Source organism: Aphelocoma coerulescens, chromosome 6, assembly GCF_041296385.1.
Source record: "Aphelocoma coerulescens isolate FSJ_1873_10779 chromosome 6, UR_Acoe_1.0, whole genome shotgun sequence".
Lineage (NCBI taxonomy): Eukaryota > Metazoa > Chordata > Aves > Passeriformes > Corvidae > Aphelocoma > Aphelocoma coerulescens.
The window spans coordinates 18,391,275-18,413,061 of record NC_091020.1 but is presented as its reverse complement, the minus strand read 5'-3'; the positions used below and the strand labels follow the sequence as shown (position 1 = coordinate 18,413,061).

Genomic DNA, 21,787 nt, shown 5'->3' with positions numbered 1-21,787 from the left:
TGCCTGGTTTTGGAACACGCATTTCACTTGGCACTGTGTTGCCGTACTTTTTTGAGAAGAGTAGAGGGTATGAGCAGAGATCTTCCTTTCCTCAGTGTCATACATGAAATCCCTATTTGTGCTTGGTCTTTGCATATTAAGTGCTTTAATTAATTAATTTTGAGTTAAATATTTTTAAATTGAATGTTAAAATTAACCCATCAGCCCAGGTACCAAAAGTTAAGTCCCATTGATCACTTGTACACCATAAGAGTTATCTTTCCTGTGTTTACGGTATACTTTTACAAGTGTTTTAAGATGTGTTGGATGTATTTTTTTATGTTTTTACTTGTACTTTGGTTCCAAGGCAGATTTCAAAACCCCAGTTCCAACAAACAGCCCAGCCCCCATAGCCATTACCCTGTAAGCACCATGGCAACCTGAATTTTAATGACCCTTATCTCAACTAATACCACCCCTCTGACAAGGATGAGCCATTGGTGGACAGAGATAATCTGTCAAAGGGAAAACACCAATCACCTTAAACCGAAGGGGCGGGCTGTGGGCGGGCTGTGGGTGGAGCAAAGGCACTATAAAACAGGGAGCACGAGCAACAGATGCCCCCTTACTCTCCAGCCTTGCTGCGGTGGAGTTCAGTGCTGGGAAGGCGTATTCCTATCAAGGAACTTTTAGTAATTTTTTTTGGCTTTTGGGCCAGCCAAAGGCCAGCCTAGCACTGCAAGCCCTTTTTCTCTACCTGAGGTCCAGTGCTGTTTCAGCCAGAAGATCAAGAATCCCTGCACTCCTGGGGCATACCATCTACCGAGCCATAGGATCCCAAATTTTTAATTTTTTTTCACTTTTCCGTTTTTAATAAATTGTTTTAGTTTTTAACTGAGAGTTGTCTCATTTCTCACATCAGCTCATACTGTCTTTTTGGGTACTCTTGCTTGGGTTGCAACAGCAGATCTCTTGAACCTTAGGGAGGGCAGATGCTGTTTTGTGCCATCTCAAGGCAGTCTAGAAGAGGATCAGATAAAGTGCACAGTCCTTGCTTTGACTGCATTGTGGCTAAGGGCTTGGGTTGGGATCCAGCTCTGTTTCTCCCTAGTTCAGCCACAAGACAGTAGTGTTTGATTTTTGGGCAAGTCACACAGTCTCTCTATATTTTCATCCCCAATTCTCCCCTGTCATTATAATATCTGGTGTTTCAATGTCTTTTAATGTATGTATCCTCACACAACCCTAAAGGAAGGGAAGAACTGTTATCTCTGCTTACAGAGAAGGAAGGTGGAGGGCTGGCACAGTCAAGGCTGCAGCATACCATGCTCATGCTCATCCCAGGAATCTGTGGCCACGTCCCAAAACAGTGCTTTGTGGAATGAGTCCTCCCCCCACCCCTCCTTACTCACAGATCAATTAAATAGTGCTTGAATTTGTCTGGAAAGCATCTGTGAATTTTTATAGCCTGCCTTGTAGGTATTCTTGTAGTTGTTTATCCATGCTTCAGTTCTCTTCCCATCTGTACTGTACTTTTGTTCTGCCTTTTGTAACAAGTGACACCTGTCTTATTGTGCCTCTTAAGGGATTTGTTCACATTAAACTACTCTCATCCTCACTGCACATTGGGTATTTGGCTCACTGCATGTTGAGCATTTGTTACCCCACTGGGGTTCTTCTGGTTGTCCAGATAAACAGTGACAGAGGGCAAGGGTACAGGACCAGTGTGTGTGCAGACAGCTTAATACAGAAAAGCTGTACGAACCCACCTGCAGTTTAATCTCATGCTATTTTCACCACACTTCTTGCTCATATATTGTCTTTTCTTTTTAATTGCAGGGTAAACTTGATGCACTGTGGGCTTTGGTTCGACGAGGCTATGACCAAGTCTCCCTTATGAGACCACAGCCAGGGGATAAGGTGAGGTGTCTCAAATGCACTAGTATTTGAAAGCTAAAAGCTAAAAATTTTTAATGTTTCTTGGATTTAATAATGGATTTCAATGATTATTGAGAAATCATGAGTGGTACAGATGATGAAAACACAAATTATAGCAAGGTTTATGGAAAACAAGTTGGTGTTGAATTCTGTGCAGACGCATTTCTCAGTCATCTCCTATACATAGGCAGGGAGTATCTCCTGCCTTGATGAAGTCTGTTGGCCAAAAGTAGGTCAGGAGTAGATTCCTCCTGGGAGGAAGCAGAGAGTTTGTGCTTTTCAGAGCCACAAAGATGTCTGTGTACTGTCCCTGGGTCACTGGCAATAGCTTAGTTCAGAGCTCTCAGTTTCCCCGTGTGAGCCTGGCACTGTTATGATTGTCCCTATTTTGTTATTCTGAGGGGACAACTCCCTAAGAATTGAGTGCTGCTGCTTTGAGCTGTTTCGCCATCAAGGTTTTGCTTTCTGCAATGGTTCTTTGTAACATGAGGACTAAGCAGACACAACAGCATCTTTCTCTCCCCTGTGGGCAGAGTCCATACATTTAATCACCTTGGCTCTCAGGTATTATAGAGTTACAGCAATAGGGTCCATAAAGTGCTTTTTTGGGATAGAACTGGTGCCGATGCCCAGGCTTGTTTGCCTGGGTAGCTTTCACACCCAATGACAGACTTTCAAAGTAGCTCTAATTTGCATCAGCTAGGGCAGTAAGTTGCATGTCTCTTGCTTTTGGTGAAATATTGTTATGTCATTTGTCTAGTCATTAACCAAACATACTGCATCAGTATTTAAAGTTTAATCTCTTCCATTTTCCTTTTGGCACATAAGGAAACTAAGAGAACAAACCCAGCTTTTTATACTACTTTGTGAAATGGTCTTAAATGTTTTACTAAGCTGCATTTTTAAGGCAGCTGTGCATGAGACACCTTATTTACTTTTTAAGCACGATCTAGAGCTTCTGAATAGGCTCTTTAGGTCCAGCTGTATTTTGATAGCACTAACATTGTATAATATGAATCTATCCTCTGCCTTTCACTCCCTTGGCTGGGTCATTTCTATTGGTGCAGAGCACAACAGAGCTTCTGTTAGCCAGCATGGTCAAGAAACAGACAGGAGGCTGGCTGAGAACAGGGATCCTCAGTTCCTCACCTTCCAGCTCTGCTGTGGGGAGAAAAAGGGGCTGAAAAGAGGCAATGTAAAACAGCAAGCTGAAGGATTATTGTATTGGGGATAACATAAGAAAAATCAAATGTACATCTGGGAAATAGGGTGGAAAGAATCCTATTGAACCAGATCCAGTGGAATCATAGAATCGTCTGTGTTCCCTGGCCTGCGAAATTAACTGAGGCTGAAGAGTATTGAAAGTGAAACAAGAATATAACTAGACAACTTTCTGCTGTTAAAAAAAAAGATGACATCACAGGCCTGTATTTCATGGAGAAAACTAGCACAGAGAGGAGCAAGTTTATTATTTATTCTTTGGGTAACTTCTCTAGTAGCACTCCCTCAGTAGCTAATTGACTCCTTCTAAGTTAGGTTTTTGTTGGGGGATGTGTATAAATACACCTGTATGTGCATGTAAGTAAATGTGAGCGTAGACACGTGTGCACACTCATCTTTGTGGCTGAAGAACTGGGAGATCAGGTCAGTGCTGGGAGTGACCAGCAGCACGGAGAGCTTGGAGCTCTGGCAGCCCCAGGAGCAAGGCCACAGCTCTCTGCTTGCCTCAGCCCAGACAGGACAAGGTCACTCCTTGTCCAGCTGTGCTGGCAGCGGTCAGAGGATTTAGCTTGGGCTTGGGGAGACATGAATGTTCAGCCTCACAAGCCTTGGTGCATGGTGTTCTTCCAGACTGTGCCATCCAGAGGTCAGGGAGTGTGTGGTGATCTTGGAGTGAGAGGTTGCTTTGGTTTGTGTGGTTTTGAAGGATTGGGTGGAGGAGCAGGGGAAAGGGTTCTTGGTGAGGTCTAAGTGCGCCTTTTTTGTTTTATTTTAAAGTCATTTCATAGCTGTCTTGATTGTCCAGGAAAACTTAGAGCTTAGAAAGCAAAAGGAACACTGTTTTGGGAGTGACATTTGGATTCATAACTTGGAAAATTCCTAAATTTGAAGTTCCCAGAATCAAATTACTTCCTTTATACTTCCAGGAATTACAAGAGATATAGGTTGTTTCCCACTGGAACAAGATTCACTGAAGTTACATTTTCTGAATTTCTGTTTCAAGTTTACCTCCATTCTAAAATAAGTTTTCATTTTCCATTTTTACTGATTTGGTTGGGCATATGTTCCTTTTTGCAGCCATTGGATGAAATTATAGCAAGCCACTTTTTTCTGCATAATGAAAATACTCATTAGGGAGAAGAGAACATCCACAGGACATGGAGAAAAATATTTTTTATAAGGATTTAGGTACAGGGGGAAGATGAAAATGGATTTTTTTAATATATGTATTTCTTTTTCTTTTTTTTTTTTTTTACATTAAAATGATCTTTAGAAACTCTTTTGAAAACTGTAACTTTTTCATCATTTGAAAATTAATACAGTGATTTGGGAGCTTTTCTCTCCCTCAGAAACCTGAAGAATACTTGTAGAAAAACCTTCTGATAGTTTTGTTGGTTTTGGTATATTCACCAATGTATCTGGCTTTGTCACAGAGAAGCAAAAGCCTGTTACACTTTTTGTCAGTTGTTCAGCATCTTCCCCCACAACGCAGGCCTCTTCTCTTTGGATCTGCAAACCATACAGCAAAGGCAGCATTGCTATCCCAGATTTATAAATCATGACTTCTTACCCATTCCCATCATGAAGTGAAGTTAAAAAAAGTCACTGTTTGTATATTTTTGACTCTTCATGTGGGGAGGCTCATTCCAGAGTGTTTGTGAGAACCTTGCAGTAGAAATACGGGCTGAAGCCTGTGTGCAGCAATACGGGACTGACAGCTGCAAGGCATTTCTGTTGTCCTTTCCTCTGCGTGAGCAGGTCTGCTGTCCATCCATCTATTTGTCTTCCTTCATCATGGTCCTGTTGCCATTCCACATCCTGCTCTTTTCCTTACCTGTGTCCTTTTGTGGTTTCTTCCTCATTTTCTCTTTAGTTCTTGTTTGCATGCCCCTCCCCTTGATGAGACAGACTGGTTCCCTGCAGTCCTGTCTTTGGGAGCAATGAGTTGGTCCTCAGCCTCCCTACCCTGTTCCTCTCATGCTGCAGGACCTGAGCTGCTGGTGGCATCATGCTCTGGGTTATAGACTTGTTGCAGAGCTGGCTGAAGCTCTGAGAGTTCCCCTGCCCTGGCTCATGTCTTCCATGAACTTATCAAGAAAAGGATCTCAGGATGGATGATTCATCAGTATTAGGCAGAACTGTATTAATAGGACCGTATTAATCCTTGTGAAAAATCACAGGAGCTTTTTGGAACTGCCTATTTAAAGAAAACCAGCCAAGCACAAGGTCTGGTGCTCCTGCTCCTTTGTGTGCCCACAGTGTTTTGCTTGGCTCTTACAGGCAGCTCCTCCTCTTGGTTTCCTTTCGAGGTCATATCATAGCACCACCACTGAAATTTATGAGTTTGGGTCACAGGATCTTGCTCACTTGACTTCCTCAGGTCACCTCTAGCAGGAATTTCTGTGTTGCACCAGGATGGGGCAACAAGGGATAAACACACTTAGCTCTACCCCATCATTAGCAGCTAGGCTGTTATTTGTGGCGTGGAGTTTTGCTGAGCTCTCCGACAGCATCAGCAGAGGAGTGAAGCGATGAAAAAGGCCTAGTGGCTCTGTGGTGGATTGCTGGGCTTTCTGCCTTGCTGGAATATACAAAGGTGAAGCCTTCACAGGCATTTGTGCTACTGCTGCAGTGATGGAGCCCTTAGAGCTAGGCTGTTATTCTTCCCTTCTTCCTCAGAAATTATGTCTTAGAGGACCAGCAGTCACTCTTTCGGCCCAAGAAATGGATTGACAGCTCTGAGGTGGGGACACTGCTCATCTGGCCTCAGGGAGTATGTCAGAGTATCGATATGGCCTGATGGGGCTGTGTGTTGCTCAAGATATTCAGATTTCCTTGAAGACTTTCCCATCACTGTGTTGGTGTCCTTCTGAGCTTGCAGCAGCTGATGTAAAAGTGGGAGTTTGGGAAATACTAGTGTCTGGCTATCTTGAAATATTTCATACAAACAAACCACAATAGCTGGTAGGGCAGGTTGTCAGTGGTCTCTGCAAAAGGTAAGTTTCAAGCTCCTCCCCTTGGCCTCGTAGTTCAAAAGTGGGCTGTTACCAGTGGCAGCAGGTCAACGCTGAAAGCCCCAGCATGCGCAGAGAGAAAGGGGAGGTGCTTTGGTCTGTTAGTTGCTACTTTCAGCAATTCTGTTCCATTTTGCTTCTCAGCACATACTGATTGATGCAGGGAATTCTTAGAGGCTCAGTTTACCAAAAGCCTTGACTAAAAACCCAACATTTTTCCTCTCAGGCAGAATTGATCATTTATTTGAAAGACTTAAAACGTGATCTCTCCTTACTGTCACTGAAAATTTTGTAGCTGCAGCAGAGAGGGAGAGTGTAGACTGGATTTTGCTGTCACCATCCCCTTGTATACCTATGGGACTTTACTTAGAGAAAAGCAATGCCTTAGTAGTACTACCCTGCAGTTTGTACAGGTAAAGCCCTTTCCTGGGGAAGGGGACTGGAAGCAGGCTGTTGTACAAAAATATGAGAGCCTTTTTCTTTTCCATAAAACTGAGATTAAAATGCTGCTGTGCAGCCAAAAATGTCACAAACTATGAACTGATGGTCATTTTAGAAGACAGAACTTCTGGATCCTTTCAAGTTCCCACCCCTGAGTTACAGTGTGACTTTGAACAAGGCATAGCAGCTGGAATTTTAAACAGCAGCCTTTGAAATGAGGAATATGTGGGTTCCTTATTCTGTGCATCCCTTTCAGGGTGATCACTCTTAGTCTGATGGGTTTGTTAAAGCTCGGAAGGTCTGATTACCCTCAAATTTTGAGTGATTCCTTGTAATACTGACCATGACATCTATGTGCCTTAGTTTTCCTAACAACAAAATAATCCTGAGACCACAGTATTTATCTTCCTTACAGCTGTGAGGTTTAGTGCTCTGCCAGGCACTTGGGACTCCTTAGATGAATTATGGGACACCAAGCTTATGGATTATTAATGACTAGTAATTACTCTCTAGCTGCTACTTACAGGTGGTCAGCAGTTTGAATGCAGCCCACAGTGATGGCAGCACCCGCCTGTCACGCCACGGTGGCTGCCCACATACTGGTGCTGTGTGGAGCTCATTCTAATTACTTCTCTTCAAGACCGAGTAATGGCTTTTAATAGGCTTCCCTGCCTTTTGCTTGGAGATGTGTTGTAATCGCCTGTGTAACAACGGGCAGAGCTACAGGGGGTGCTGGAAAAGCAGCACTGAGCTCCCTCAGACTGTAGTCATCAGCGGCTGCTGCCTGGTCCTGGGGCTTTTCTCCCTTTGCTTAAGCTTTCTGGAGCCAATCACCTTCACAAGCTCCTGAAAAATTAAAGAGGTGAGGACATTGCCTGCCACAGCAGGTGATCTCCTTTCTTGCAATGCTAGTGGCCAGACACTCTGAGTTGAGCAAACCTTTGAAAAATGAGAGGAGTTGTACTTGGGATTTTTTCTACTGCTGGAGGACAGGCCACTGACTGCTGAGGTGACACCAGGGTGTGTATTAATAGAGTTGCTAGGAGAGAGGTGGCAATGGGGTGCTCATGGAAAAGATGCAGAGCTGGTATCTGATAGCCTGGTCAAGCTGCATAGGGGAAGCATGGCAGGGATTCATTTGCACAGCGTTAAGTCTCTAGCATACCTGAAATGGGACAGAGAGAGTTCCATGTTAGGGCTTTGGTCCTTGAGTTGCTTTTCTAGGGTGTTCATTCTTAGACAGAATAAGGTCCCAAGGCAATCTGCTATTCAATTTAACATAGGAGCTTTTGGGGGAGGAGAGGTTTTCTGTGCTTTATCAACAGGCCAGCACTGATTATGAACTGTGTGAGTCCCATCCCGGGAGAAGAAAATCCATGTGAGATAAGCACAGGGGAAGCTGAGAACTGTGAATTTACCATCCACTAGCTCTAGGTAGCAGCAGAGCCATTTAAGGGCCAGTTACCCAGAGAAGCATTGGGGATAATTGTATCTGTTTCCAGACTCTGCACAAAGAGGCAGCCGTCTGTGTGCTGGGCCAGGATGGGCCAGGATCTTATATTTTTGGCTAAGGCAACGAAAAATAATAACCATTTCCACCAGAAATCTGAGTCTCCATCATTATTCTGTACCCTAGTCAGGTGAATAACATTGTGCTATTCCCCTGTGCACACAATAATCCCAGCTTGCTCCTGAGAGACCGTCAAATAATTCACCCAGGAAAGCATGATGACACTTAATTGCAGTTTGAGCAAGACCAGTTATGGTCCTTTGTGGCATAATTTGCTGCTCCCAGCAAGCCACCAATATCTCAAGGCTGAGGCTGCTGCACCCAGCAGATGTTTGTTGCTTTTGTTGCTATGCTCCAAAGCCCTCCCCATTCTAGGAGATGGACAAATGCAATGTCCTCTTCCCTGAAAACACGAAAGTAAAGAGGAAAATCTTTTGCAAACCAACCACTGTTGTTTTTTTTCCCTTGAACCGCATTCTAGTCTGGTCAGCATTCAAGTGTGGAAATATGTGGTGCTGTGGTTAAAACAAGGGATGTGAGTCACGAGTCCTGAACTTGTAAATACCATTTTTTTTCCCCCTGCATAACCTTGAGTAGATGACATGACCTGACGGTGGCTCTCCTTGCTTCCTCCACTCTGGGACCCTCATCCATAAAAGCTGTCAGAAGGCAGCAAATCACATGTTGTGAGTGCAGGTTTAGGTTAAGATATTTTTCTGAGGTTTGGGTGGGATTTGGTCTGGCATGATGGCACTTTGAGATTGGTACTGAATATAAAGTGCACCTGATAGACCTTAACTTTGATTATGCCCGGTGTTACTCTGTTCTGCTTCCTTTGTCACTTCAGCTTTTTTAGGGCTCAGAATCAACAGGCTTTGTTATGGACCTGCACTGTGCATTACTTCAGCCACAGCCTCAACAGGGTCCAAGACATGTGATGTTTTGTGCATTCCTGCAAGATATCTTGTGACTCTGGCCATTCTTTGAGGAGGTGTCTGTAGCCCATTGCTGCACTTCCTTGCTGAGGCAGGGCTGGAAGCAGCATGCAGTTCCCTGCTGAATTGGAGTGTGATGCATATTGTTTGAATAGCCCTGTCTTCAATACTGGGTGGGTTCTCCATGTCTCTTTCCTTGTGTGCCTAAGCTGAAAAAGTGGCATGAGAGAGCTGGACAGTGGGGATGTGTTCAGCACAAAGTTTATTTTGCTGAAGGGCACTGGTCCTAGTTTAAAAGTGTGATTTCCCTGGCTGAGCTACTCCTCCCTCAGATTCCTCATTATTGTCCACTTTCTCCAGTGGTAAATTGGAAGTAACCCCCTTCTCTTCAGTGTATTCCTGCACTGGTCTTCGACCTAACTGAGCAGGCTGCTCCCAGAAGACCCATCCCTTGCTTTAAGTGGCGCTGTGCACAGCTGGGACTGTGAACTGGGGTATAGTGTCTGCAGATGTGTGTCTGGGGAAACTATCAGTACTTGATTGTATTCATCTCAGTATTCTGATAAAAGAAACTACAGTAGCCTGGGATACTGCAGCTATTAATCTTACTGCAAAAAACAGTTCCTGCTTTGATTGCCCAGTAGAATTGAACACTGTTTTCCCTGTTACTATCTTTATTTTGATTAAAAATTGTTCCTTTAGGTGGTCTGTAAATGTTTTTTTCACGTTAGTAGAATTAGCTGAAGTTGAAAATATACCCTTAAAAGTCTCAATGTTTTCCATTTTTGTTTTGAAACACCTTTTCTGTCTGAAACTCAAAGATGGTTTGAAATTAACAACACATATTTCAAGCCTGATTTAAATTTATTTTGACATACTTGTTTTACCTGAAAAATGAAGACTTTTGGTTGCTGTTGACTTTTCCTTTGGCCAGCAAGTGAACCGAAAGATGGCTTTTATTGCTGCTGTTATGTGCGGTGCATGCCATGGGTCTGTTTGTGAGTTCGCCCTGGCAACCTACCTCCCTTGGTCCCTGGGGGATCCCTGGATAGGATTATCACACATTTAGTGTCAAAAGAAGAGCTCCTATGTTCTCTCATCCCTTCCCCACTCCATAAATCCTATTTTCTCAGCTATTTGGCCCCCATAGCCAGGATATCTGAGGGCATACTGGACTTCTGAAGGATTTCTTCTCCCCGCTTATTTACAAAACAAGGATGGTCCAACTTTGCCTCTATGAGAGGGGCTCAGGCATCTTGCCTAAGCTTTTTTGGCAGCAATGTCAGCCATGCCTCAGCCAAGACAATAGGTTTTATCCTGGTTGTGTCATCAGCCCAAGACGTTGCTTAGCTGTGTGTCACTGTCAGCATGTGCTCAGCTCCCTGTCCATGTGCAAGATCTCATTGTTTGATACTTGGGAGTCAGAGTTCATGAGGCAGGCATTAACTTCCTGTGCTGTCTCCATGGTGCTGTACCAGTGAGCCAGGGCTTGTGGGTGGTTTCGTTTGGTTGCTAAAAACAGAAAAGCATAGATTTACTTATAAGAGGGTTTTTGTGGACTTTGTGAAGGATTCACATGTGCCTCAGCTGCTTCTATCTCTGCCCCTTCCTGTGTCAGGACGTGCATCCTGTTTAAAGCTGGGTTACCTCCCACATCTTAAAGCTCAGCCTAATTCCTTTTGCAATGAGCAGCATGTTGAGTGAGCCCAGTAGGTTACACCTCTTGGTAGCACCACCTTGCTCATGCTGTGCTGTAAACAGTTTTCTGCTAGTGCTAGGTTCATCCTTGGGCATTTGCATTAATCATTTTGTAATTTTCTATTGGAGTTTGTGATGTACCTAAGGGCATTACAGGGTCCTCACTGTTACAGTGAGTGATTCACAACCCACAGTGCAGTGATTTCTTTCCCGTCCAATAACTCCATCATAGAAGGGAGGGAGCAAAAGTGATAGGAGTTTGCTTATAAAGGGGCCAGATAATACACTGGGAAAAGAGTGGGCTGAACTTATTTTCCTTTTTAAAAGCAACAGAAAAGGAAATCATTACATTCTCATAGTTGGACACTGCCACTTTACTGGACCTTACTTTTAAAACCCTCCTCTCTTCAGTCAACCCCATTTTCTCTTATCTCTTCATAGTTTTGGATTACCATCATTATAAGCATCAGTGCTGAGCTGCCAAATAGATTCCCAGAAAATTGTTTTGTACAAGAGAGGACTTATTAAACTGGAAGATATGTATGAGAGTCAGGTTATCATGCAAATAAATATTTTAACCTGATGATATTTAATGTTTTGATTTGAGCCCTAATAACTTAAAATGGTTAAATATAAAAATTAATTACAATTTCGTAAAATAATTGTTAATGATTAATTAAATAACCATCATATGAGTAATTTTTATAATTGTAATTTAATCATTAAATACTATAATTAGAAAATAATTATGAATTACATATTTATTGACCTGAAAGTATGATCAGTCACCAAACTGGTGATACGGGAATCTCTGACACTTCCAATACTTGATTTTTCAACATAAAAATGACATCTGAGTCACAGATGTAAGAACAGGAGTTGGTAAAAGTTACTTGTATGTGCCTGGAAACCAGGCAGCCTTGGGTTTTACATGACAAACTGTTTCAGCAGCTCACTAATTTCTAGCCTGTATGCTGCAGGGTAATCAGTGCAATTCCCAGGAAATCCATGAAGGTTTTAATGAGCCGTGACATGTTGAGCGCACAGTCAGCGTGAAGCAGTGCAGTGTGAGGAAGCTCTTGGCAAAGGCTGATGCACGTAGATCCTGGCTCCTGAGGAGCCAGCTGCTAATCCTGACACTCGCCCAGGGAACTCAAGTATTGGGAACTCTGTACCACCTTGCTTCATCTCTTTCACGATACAAGTGTTGTATCCATAAGCTACCTCTGATAAATAAATTTGCTAAATGAGTTTCCCATACTGGCTGGTTTGGGATACTCTGTGTAGGTGTTCCTGCTAGAATGCTCTTGTTCTTTGTTAGAGGACAGGGTAATCCCTAATTTTGCCAAGATTCAATTTTTCCAGAAGTCACTTATCTTAAAGGTGTACATCCCATTGTTTTCTGGGTGTGTGGATCAAAGCCTTCACTTAGCTAAAGTGATTATAACTTTTTGTATATGCCCCCTCTTGCAGTTTTGTAAGTAGCATAAAAGCCTGAATCTGTTCTTTTGAGATTTACATTTTTATGCTGAACTGTTGATCGATATTTAGGAAGTGAAACTACATGCTGGTGACCCAGGTCCATAGCAAGCTGGCAGATTCATCCCAGTGACATACATAAACAAAATTGGAGAGAGAGCCTAAGGAAATTATGTTCATTTTGGATTTCAGCATCCTAAATAACACTTTTATGTAAAAATAATAAATAATAATTTAATACTTCCTTATTGGGAGGAACTTTGTTTTTAATTTGGTGGTCTAGAGTTTTGAATGGCCATGCTTAAATTTTAAAGGACTTATTTTATTTTATTTTATTTATATTTTTTATTATTATTTTTATTATTTTATTATTTTATTATTTTTATTATTTTATTTTAATCTTATTCTTACAAGGTCAAAGACAAGAAAATTCAGTAAACTAACCCTTTTTCAGTCAGATACCCACCTCTGCAAATCCAAATTGCAGCACTGGGACTCTGTAAGCCAAACCAAGAGCAAATGGAAAATCAAGCAAAATTTTTTACAGGAAGGATGTCTTTTATTAGGTCAACTAATGTAGCTAAAAATAAGAAACTGGCATACTTATGTGTACACAAATACTGACATGCACAGACACAAAACTGGATTTGATTTTTGTTAAACACCAGTGCATATATTAAAATGAAGAGAGAAAAGGGACAGCTACTGGCAGATGGCCTGGATTTTTAAAATTCTTTTTACTGATGTGCTCCTAGTATCATGGGTGAAGAGACTTCCCCATGGCACTCTTTGAATTGCCTGGATTCTTTAACAGTCATTTCTGTCAGTTGAAAACTTGCTGAGTAGTAGCTAAAGATTTTGGGGAAATGAGTACTGGGGACTGATGTACTGAGCACTGTGATGAAGATAGCCCAGCAACATGATGCAGTGGCTTTCAGGAGGTTCCTCCCTTCCTCCCCCCCTTAAACCACACACAAAAACACATCCTAGGTGGTCGAGGAGACTTTGCCTACAAGTACAAAGTGGCTGAATTGCACATGTGATTGTTACACTGGGATAAAAGCTGGAGTCGGGACAAGGGCAGATCCCACTGCTTCAGTATTTGTACTTTTTGAAAAGCCAATTTGGCAAGCAGCATAACAAGAGCCTAACAAGTGGATGGACATATGGGGATGCAAAATAATTGTGCATTAGGAAGACAGTGCAGATGTGAGCTGAAGTAAGGGCGTAACTCCATATGGCACACGGCTGACCTTCAGTTGGTGCCTGAATGACAGAACGCGGTGTGGGTCGCGCCATCTGAGCGCGGCTGCTTGGGGAGCGGGGCCCAGACCAGGCAGAACTGGATTTACACAGATCATCTGCCTCCTAGAAAACAATAAAGCAGCTCCCGACAGCTGTTGTGCCTGAGATCATCCTGGTATTGCTGCACCTTATGCCTCTGACACCTTCCCTGAGACACTTAGTGTGTTCCATGCTTCTGGAAAAATATATCTTATTCCCACTACTAAAGTGGTGGTGGTGGCTTCCTAGTCCTTGTTAATCCTCTGTGCGGGAAGAGCAGAGATAAGTGTGCAGGATACCTAATTTCTGTCCATGTTCCCCGGGTTTAAAAGCCTTTTTATGCCTTTGGAGAGGAAATTGCATAATTCTTTCAAGCAGAGACTATTAAAAATCCTGTGGTTTGCATGTTTATTTGAGAAACTTCTTGGATTTTTTTATAAACTAACCCCAGAGGGATATGCATGTTAGGCAGAATAACAGTGGCACTCTTATTAGGAAACTGATGTGTGGAGGGCTTAATTCTTCAACCTAGAAATCCTTTGACGAAACACACTTGATAAGTCCAAAATATCACTTATGATTTATTGTTATTTGTTCTTCCCTTTCCCTTTTCAGCTGTTAATCCTGACACTGGCTTAGAGTTCGGCCTCATTTTATCAATGGCTGCTTGAAGTGCTCAGGAGGATTTGCTCCAGTATTCACCAGAAGTCTTTGATATATGAGATTGTAGGCTAACACTGATAATCTTTTGTGAGGAAGTGTCACAATACATACATCGATCATCCAAGCCTCTATCTGTCAGACTCTCCCAACTCAACCGTATTTTTCATGACACAATGCAGCGCATGGCCTTTAAATTACCCATCTGTCTGACAAATCAGTGAGTGTGGCAGAAACTGGCAGCAGTTTGACGTCGCCTATCACTTTAACTGAAGTGAAAGTAATGCAAACAGATTTATGGGATCCCCTTTGATTATAGACTATGAATATATTTGGAATTGATGTTTGTGAGAGAGACACAACAGAGAGGCGGGAAAGGCTTGTAGGCAAAACCACCAGTGTTGGGTTTGCATCTTTGCATTTACCGTGAGGGAGATTGTTCTGTCCTAAATTTTTCCCTCCCCATATGGTTTGTATTATCTGAGCACCTCTGACCTTTTTTTCCTTTTTTTTCTTTCATCCTGAGTGATTATTTAGCTGTTCTAAATCCATAATTTTATAAATATCAAAGCTGAGTTTTCTTAAATTAAGTTGATGTGCAGCTGTTAAACATATCTGTAACATTCATTGCATGTCAGTAAATACTGCTGAATGTCCAAGTGTGCTTTGAATACAGTGGAGCACAGCAGAAGACAAGTACCTGGCAAGGATGGCTGCTTACTGCAATGCTGATGAGGACTTGAGTTCTGTGATGGAGTAGAGCAAAGCATTGACTTGGTTTTTTTGATCCAATGGTTTATCTTTTTTGCAGAAGTAACCAAGACCTCGGCTTTTGTCTCTTGCCCCCATGCAAAGGCTCTGGCCCCAGTATAGCATTGCCACGAACCCAGTTCACAATCAAAGTCTGCCACAGCAAGCCTGGATTTTTAGGAAGAGAGTTTTATCCTGCTCATTGGTGCAGTTGTTTAAGTGTAGAGGTGATGCTGAAAGCTGGGACAGAGGACTACTGAGTATCTTGTGTAGGCAACAGCATGCCCAACAACTCATGCCTGCAGCTGAGCTCTGGAAGCCCAGAGCCATCAGTCTAAGTAAGTGGTAGGGTGGTACCCTTTGGGTGTTAGCACATTTGTAGAATCATTTTCTGAGCTCTGGAGCTTACACAAGCTTCTTTTGAAATGCTGCTTGCCTTTCTTCAGAGAAGCTGTAGACTTAAGTGATGCCCCTCTTTTTAAAGAAATAGTTTCCATGAACAAAGGTGCAGGCATTGGAAGTCACTCAACAAAACAGTTGTGGTTCTGCTGTGATGGCTTTTGCTTGGTTTCCTGAGGAAATTGTGATTTGTGAGTTTGCCACAGAAACTCAGCCCATTCTCTAAACACCTTCAGAGTTTTCTTATGCCAGGCAGCGTTGAGCCAAGAGCAATCTGTGACTGGTGTGGGTTTTTGTATTCCTGCTGCAACAGCCTTTGGTAGCTGGGGAGGATCATGATCTACAGCTGCTTAGCTTTGAGATAAGTTTCTATATTTGGAATCCTTCTCCTGAATTTGCTTGGGGGCTGTTATCATAACCTTGAGCTGAATTTAGTTTGTTGATCCCAGCCTGCAGCCTATCTGAGGTGTCCCACCGAGGTTACCATGTAGCTTTTGCATTACCCTGGCTGCTTGCCCCAGGAAAGGCTAGGTGGTCTTTGGAGTCTGTCTCTCTACCTCTTCCTGTCTGGAGCTTGGTTAGTGGGAACCTGTGCAAAGCTTTATTTTTGCTAAAGGAAGCCCTGACATATTAGCCCCTAGTGGACTAGGACACCCCCAGTGCTTGCTTTTTTCAAATCCACTCTACTCCTGTTTTAAAATCTCCACCCACACAGTGCTCCCATCAGATCCTGCCTGCCTGCATCCCACATCCATCCTGAAAACACACCCACTGGAGAGCCCTGTGTGCAAGTCCCACACCATGTTGGTGTTTCTGAGGGAAGCCACATCTATACTGGAGCACAGAAGATACATGTACTATCCCGGTGTAATGTTCAAAGCACAGACATTAGCCAGGCTAGGATCACGGTGAAAATGAGAGCTACAGATTGTGTCTCTGTTAATGTTGTTGCTCTGGTATAATCCTGTAAGAGTTTTTTTCAAGCACAGCTTTGTCAGTCAAGGATCCCACCAAGGCAAGCATGATGTGGGTGGAGCTGTCGCTCTAGGCATGTTCTGCATAGCTCTAGTAGCAGAGCAGAGAGCGCATGTGATCACAGTCCCAATGTGGTCCCTTTTGGTTTAAGCCAGTCCTAAGCTATTCTCTATACGCAGGAAGGGAAGTATGAGCTTTAGTACAGCATGGTTTGAATGTCATGTCTAGGACCCAGTGAAGGATACTGGATGAAATGTAGCCTGGCCCCTCTGCTTATAGTCCCTTTGACTAGCTGCTGATGAGTCAAAATACCTGCTTTTTAATAATGCCTTCTTCTTCACCTCTAGGGAAGATGCATAAACTTCACTCGTGTGAAATCGGATGGAACCTCTGCCCCTCACAGCCCACCACCGAAGCGTCCATGGTGTGACAATGCTCCCCTCAACAATGCTCCAAGGAATCCTTCCTCTCCTGTATCTCTGCAACCCCCTTCCAGGCAGCCACCTCCTGGACCGCCTCCATCCCGAGTCCCTCCTGGACCTCCTCCTTCGCGTCCACCCCCGCAACCCATGGCTTAGAGTGCAGCAAGACCTGATTGACAAAACATGTCTCTTTGCTGAACACAGCATATTTATTGAGTATTGGTTTACAGTTAAAGATATCAGAATTTGTTGCTGGTCAGCAAAAAGAAAAAAAAAAAAAAGGAAAAAAGAAGAAAAAAAATTGCCAAGTGTCAATTTTAGTGTATGAATATATTTATACCACACGTGCTGAGTAAACGTTCAGTGGATAGATTCAGAGCTATGGGGTATAGAAACAAACCAAAATGATCATCTAGATACAGTAGCAGCTTTTGTGTGTATACATTTGAAGATCTATTTAGATATGACACTGTCTGACTTGGTATGTCAGATCATTCACTAATAACTTTAGCCGGTACTCGTGCATCAGTGGCTTTGATAGCTGCCACCTGCAAGTTGGTTCAACATAGTTCATCGAGGAATTTGCTTTCTTTTCCCCAACAGTACTGCATCCAGATGTTAATATGGATCAACAATTGCAAAGATAACTTTCTGCCTTTTGTTCTGCAGGTGGAATTTCCATGGAAGTTTTGAGAAGTCTATAACAATAATGTGCTAACATGAGACTATGTGCCAATAATCTAGCTCCATGATCTATCATAGAAGAGGGATATATTTTTTTTACCTGGAAAAATCAGTTTTGAGCCTGCCATCTCTGCATATGTTTAGACTTGGTTGCATAGGGTAACCACTGAAGGCGAGATACTCTTATCTAGAAATTCAGACTTTGTACAAGACTTGGGTTCAGATTTGTCCAAAGTTCAGAGGAATTTTGAGAAAAAGATTTTAGCTAGGTGTTTAGTTTTCATTTACAGAAAGCATAGTCCAAAATGAAGCAAACATACACAGAATTTGAGCGTCGACACTGTAGTAAGCAAACAGCATGTGTTATTTATATCAGCAGCATTGAGGGACTGATTCTGTTGCTATTTGATTGGATAAATTTCCTTTTGATCTTACTGCCAGGAAGAATTCGATCCTTTTGTGATTCAAACATAAATTCCTCTTTGAGCAGCTCTTTCTTTAGACAGTACAGATCCCACTAATATGTAACCCTGCAGTCTACCTGTGGCTGAGAGGCATGGTGTGAAGAGTGAGTAAGAGCTTTTATCCCTGTTTTATATGCTTGGCTGCTCTCCCATGACCTCAATTCTGGGTGTCATCAGAAAGCGATGGGAGCGCCCATACAGAGGTGGGAATTTATGACGCGGGACTGTGGGTCAGCCCATTATTAGTGTTCATTTAGCAATACCTGAGTGGGTTGTGCCCAGAGCATTCCCTAGTGAATCAAAATAACACCTGAGCTTGCTTTTTCTCCACCACTACCTATTGTATTGGAGAAGAAACCTGTGCTGGTCTGCTTTGGCACTGGCTGTGTTTTTAGGATAGTTGTAGAAATAATGATATGTTGCATTATGACAGAGCATATACCTATTTCTCCATCTGTGTGTGGGTGTGTAACACATCACAGTAGTTATTGGCACGTAAGTCTAAGATAAAACACTAACTGTATTGTGCAGTTGCTCCAGATTTAAGATCTTCTCTTGCAGTTGTTACAGGCATATAAAGTTGTACTGGTACAAACAGAAATCAAGCTTAATGTTTCCAGTGGAAGGCCCACTTGCAGAACACCACCAAGCTCTCATCAGTCTATGCTGATCACTGTGACATGCCGTGTGTATGCAGCTGAGGCTGTCAAACATAACTCAGAAGAACCACAGAGCCTCTTTCTCCTCTTGCACTGCTCTGCTCTCTTGAGCTTAGCTCTTACCTCATGTATATTGGTGCAGGTAGTGGAATCACGGTCGTGAGTGCCAGCTGGCCTTGGAGCTGTTCCTAATTTAGGCCTGAGCCAGCAAAGCACTTCTGCATGGGTTAAAATGTCCTGCAGGTCAAGAGAAACTTCCTTATGCCCAAGTACTTTGCTGACCTGTGACTTCATTGTGATCAGAAAGGAGAATTGGGATGCACTCAACCCTATCCTCATTCTTTTTAGACACTTGAATAGGGTCTGCATAATTTGGTTGCTAAGAATGAATTTCTGCTTGGAAGGGAAAGAAGAGTGTGTGTGTGTGTGCCTGTGTTTGTGTGTGGGAACTGTGTAGGGTTTTGTTTCGTTTCTCTTGCTTTACAAAAATTGCTTGAGAGTTGCATTCCTATGAATGGAAAGGCCTTTTGCAGCCAGTGTGACACAGAGTCATCACTTATCTCTGTTTCTTTCAATTGAAAGGTAAAAGTAAAACAAGTCAAATTTTCCACTACAGTTCTGGTGAAACTCTGCTTTTGACCCCAGTGAAAGGAACTGGATGACTGCAGTGAGAGGGCAGGGGGAAGGGTGGGGGAAGGTGCTTCACAAGCAGAGATCACAGATGGACATTATGTTGGTAATATGGAAACCCTGAAATAACCTTGCTGGGTCTAAGACCGTTTGTAATGTGTGTGTACAGTGAATCTAACAGCTTCTCACGTTGGTTGTATAAGAATAATTAGCCAGCAAATGCTAACTAGAAATTGAAATAGCAGAGGGCAATAAAACCAATTCCCACACTGGGACAAAACAGGGCATTAAAGCTTTAGCTGCTTGTGCGACTGGGGAAGACCACTGCTCTGTAGATGCCAAGTCTCTTATCAGCAGGCAGCAGTGAGATTGAAGCAGTGACTTGGTGGGTCAAGAGTTAACTTTAGCTAATGAAAAAGCCTGGGAGCCAGATTTTGTCTTGTCTTGCACCTGTACAGATCTTGGGAGGGGTGAGTAGGGTTGACTATTTACTGTGATGTTAATGTTGGTAGAATTTGAATCACTGCCAGTGCCAATGGAGGTGTTGGCTTAGGGAGGGCTTCTCACCATCACACATCCAACATTCCTGTTGTTTGCAGCTGAGGAGAATATTCTTCTTTGCTGGAATAGACAGTCTTGCAGAGATAACACATACTAACAATTCTGTACAACTTGCAAGTGCAGCAGGAATAGGAACAGTTTAGGCTTTGCCAAATCCCAGGTGAAGATTCATGTATGATAAAGCAGGAACCACCATGGATTTGAGAATTAGATTTGCCATAAATGGAATTTCCTGCATTCTCACTGTAAAAAAATTAAGCATTCGGTGTGTAACTCAAGTTTTGGCTGCAGCATCCGTGACAGGAGCACTACAGGTTTAGTTTGCCAGTAAAGCAGGAAGAGAAGGTGAATTTTTTGCCTTAAACTGAATTGCCTTTGCAAAGGTGGGAGCAGTGAATGTGCTGTACTGGCTACAGAAAGGCCTTTGGTTGTATAGAAATGTACCTGTTTGCAGCGATCTCAGGCACTGTAACAGCACAGTAGGAGAAACTGGTTGCTATTTTTTCATCTGTTGAGCTTGATCCTTACCTGGAATAAATGAAAATAAGCCAACTGAAATCAAGGCACTGATATTGGTGTCCATCAGCTGAGAACTGTTTCAAAATAAATGAAGGGACAAGATCCCTCTAGCTGGCTTGATGTTTCAATGGTTTTTTTGGCACTCTTGTATATGTCAATTGTGATTACAGCAGTTACACTGCTAACAAATGTTCTCATGTGGGATGGTTCCCATGTATTTTCCAGTATATAGCATCATTTGACACTTGAAAAAAGTGACTATCTAATGCTTCCCCAAATCCTAGAGGAAAATGTGGATTCATGGGCCCTTGGGCTCACACTTAGTACAGATGTGAAATGACACAAGGTGCAAAGCAGCGGGGAGGGAAACTCTGTGTTTAAACCTGATACAGAACCACATTGACCAAAGCATATTTACGGCCATCTTTCAGCCTCCATGTGTTGCCATCTGCGGGAGTAGCCTGCAGAGCAGACGGTCCTAAATAGAAAAAGAAAAAAAAAAAAAAAGAAAGGAAAAGAATCAGCTTCTCGTGTGAAAGAGCAAGCATAACAATGAATGACATTATTTCCTGAACTGTACCAGTTCAAATGCATGTGCACCTGGTGCTCCTAATGCTTTTTACTCCTGTTGGTCTTCAGACAACATGATCAGTAACATACTTTCTCTCTTTAATCGTTGCTGGTTTTATTGTTGTTACTTTGTTTTGTTGTGGTTTGTTTGGGTTTTTTTAAAGAAACATTTTACTGAGAAAACAGCCCTACTTCTGTAAATATAGAGTTTAATTTGGAGGAGACAGCACACTTCTGGATGTTACTGCTGGACAGTTATTTATTAAAAGGGGCTCAAGGTGAATAAATAGAGGTGGCTCAGGATACATGCATGCAAGTGTGATAATGCAGTATAGCATTTTCAGTTCTCTGTAGTTTTGGGGTAAGGGGAATTTTTGGGTCATCCTAGTTTTTGTAGAAGTTTGTTACTGATATACTTTTGAATAATGCAGTAGAGATTCCTAACATATAACAGTGCTTGAACAAATGTGTAGATTACAATAGAATTTTCATTTGGGGGATGAGGAGAAGGGTAGTGAGGGAGAAATGTTTTAGGAAATGTTTCAGTTTTTATGGGGAAAAAAATGTACTGTACTCAATTTTTAATTTTTTTGTTTGTTTAGAAAGATGTGGTTTTTTGGAAACAGTGGGGGTGTGGGCTGATACACAGCTGGGGCATGGAGATGAGGGACAGAGGAGGTGGTAAGATTTTTGAGGGATAAAGAAGCTTTACATGGGGGTGTGGGTTTGTTACTGGTACATGTGGTACAAATTTCTGTAACTGACATGCTGCTTCCGTGTTATAATCGTGTAACTTTCTGCGTTTTAGGGCGTGCTCTGTTTTTCTGAGAAAACCTTGCAAATGTAATGCCTGCATGCAAATGTGGGAGATGTAGCCAAAATCTTATAATCCAACATAATGTAGTCTTAATGGCTTCAGAATCAACAATAAAAGTGCTTACTGGTTAAACACTACAAAGAATTTCATTGCAGGGTCATTTTAAGAGGGGATAAGC

The 21,787-nt window shown here is 42.5% G+C and overlaps 1 protein-coding gene across 3 annotated transcripts in view; it reads left to right on the top strand.

Annotated features, from left to right (window-relative positions):
* Nucleotides 1-20,733, top strand: part of ANTXRL (ANTXR like) — a 58,213-nt gene extending 37,480 nt beyond the window's left edge. For 2 of the 3 annotated variants that reach the window (XM_069019554.1, XM_069019553.1), the window contains 2 exons: nucleotides 1,819-1,899; nucleotides 16,631-20,733. In XM_069019554.1, coding sequence (XP_068875655.1) covers nucleotides 1,819-1,899; nucleotides 16,631-16,861 — 312 coding nt within the window. In that variant the 3' untranslated portion in view covers nucleotides 16,862-20,733. Of the gene's footprint in view, nucleotides 1-1,818; nucleotides 1,900-8,950; nucleotides 9,094-16,630 lie in introns of those variants that run through there. The other variant, XM_069019555.1, reaches the window with a different exon arrangement.
* Nucleotides 20,734-21,787: the final 1,054 nt, after the last annotated feature.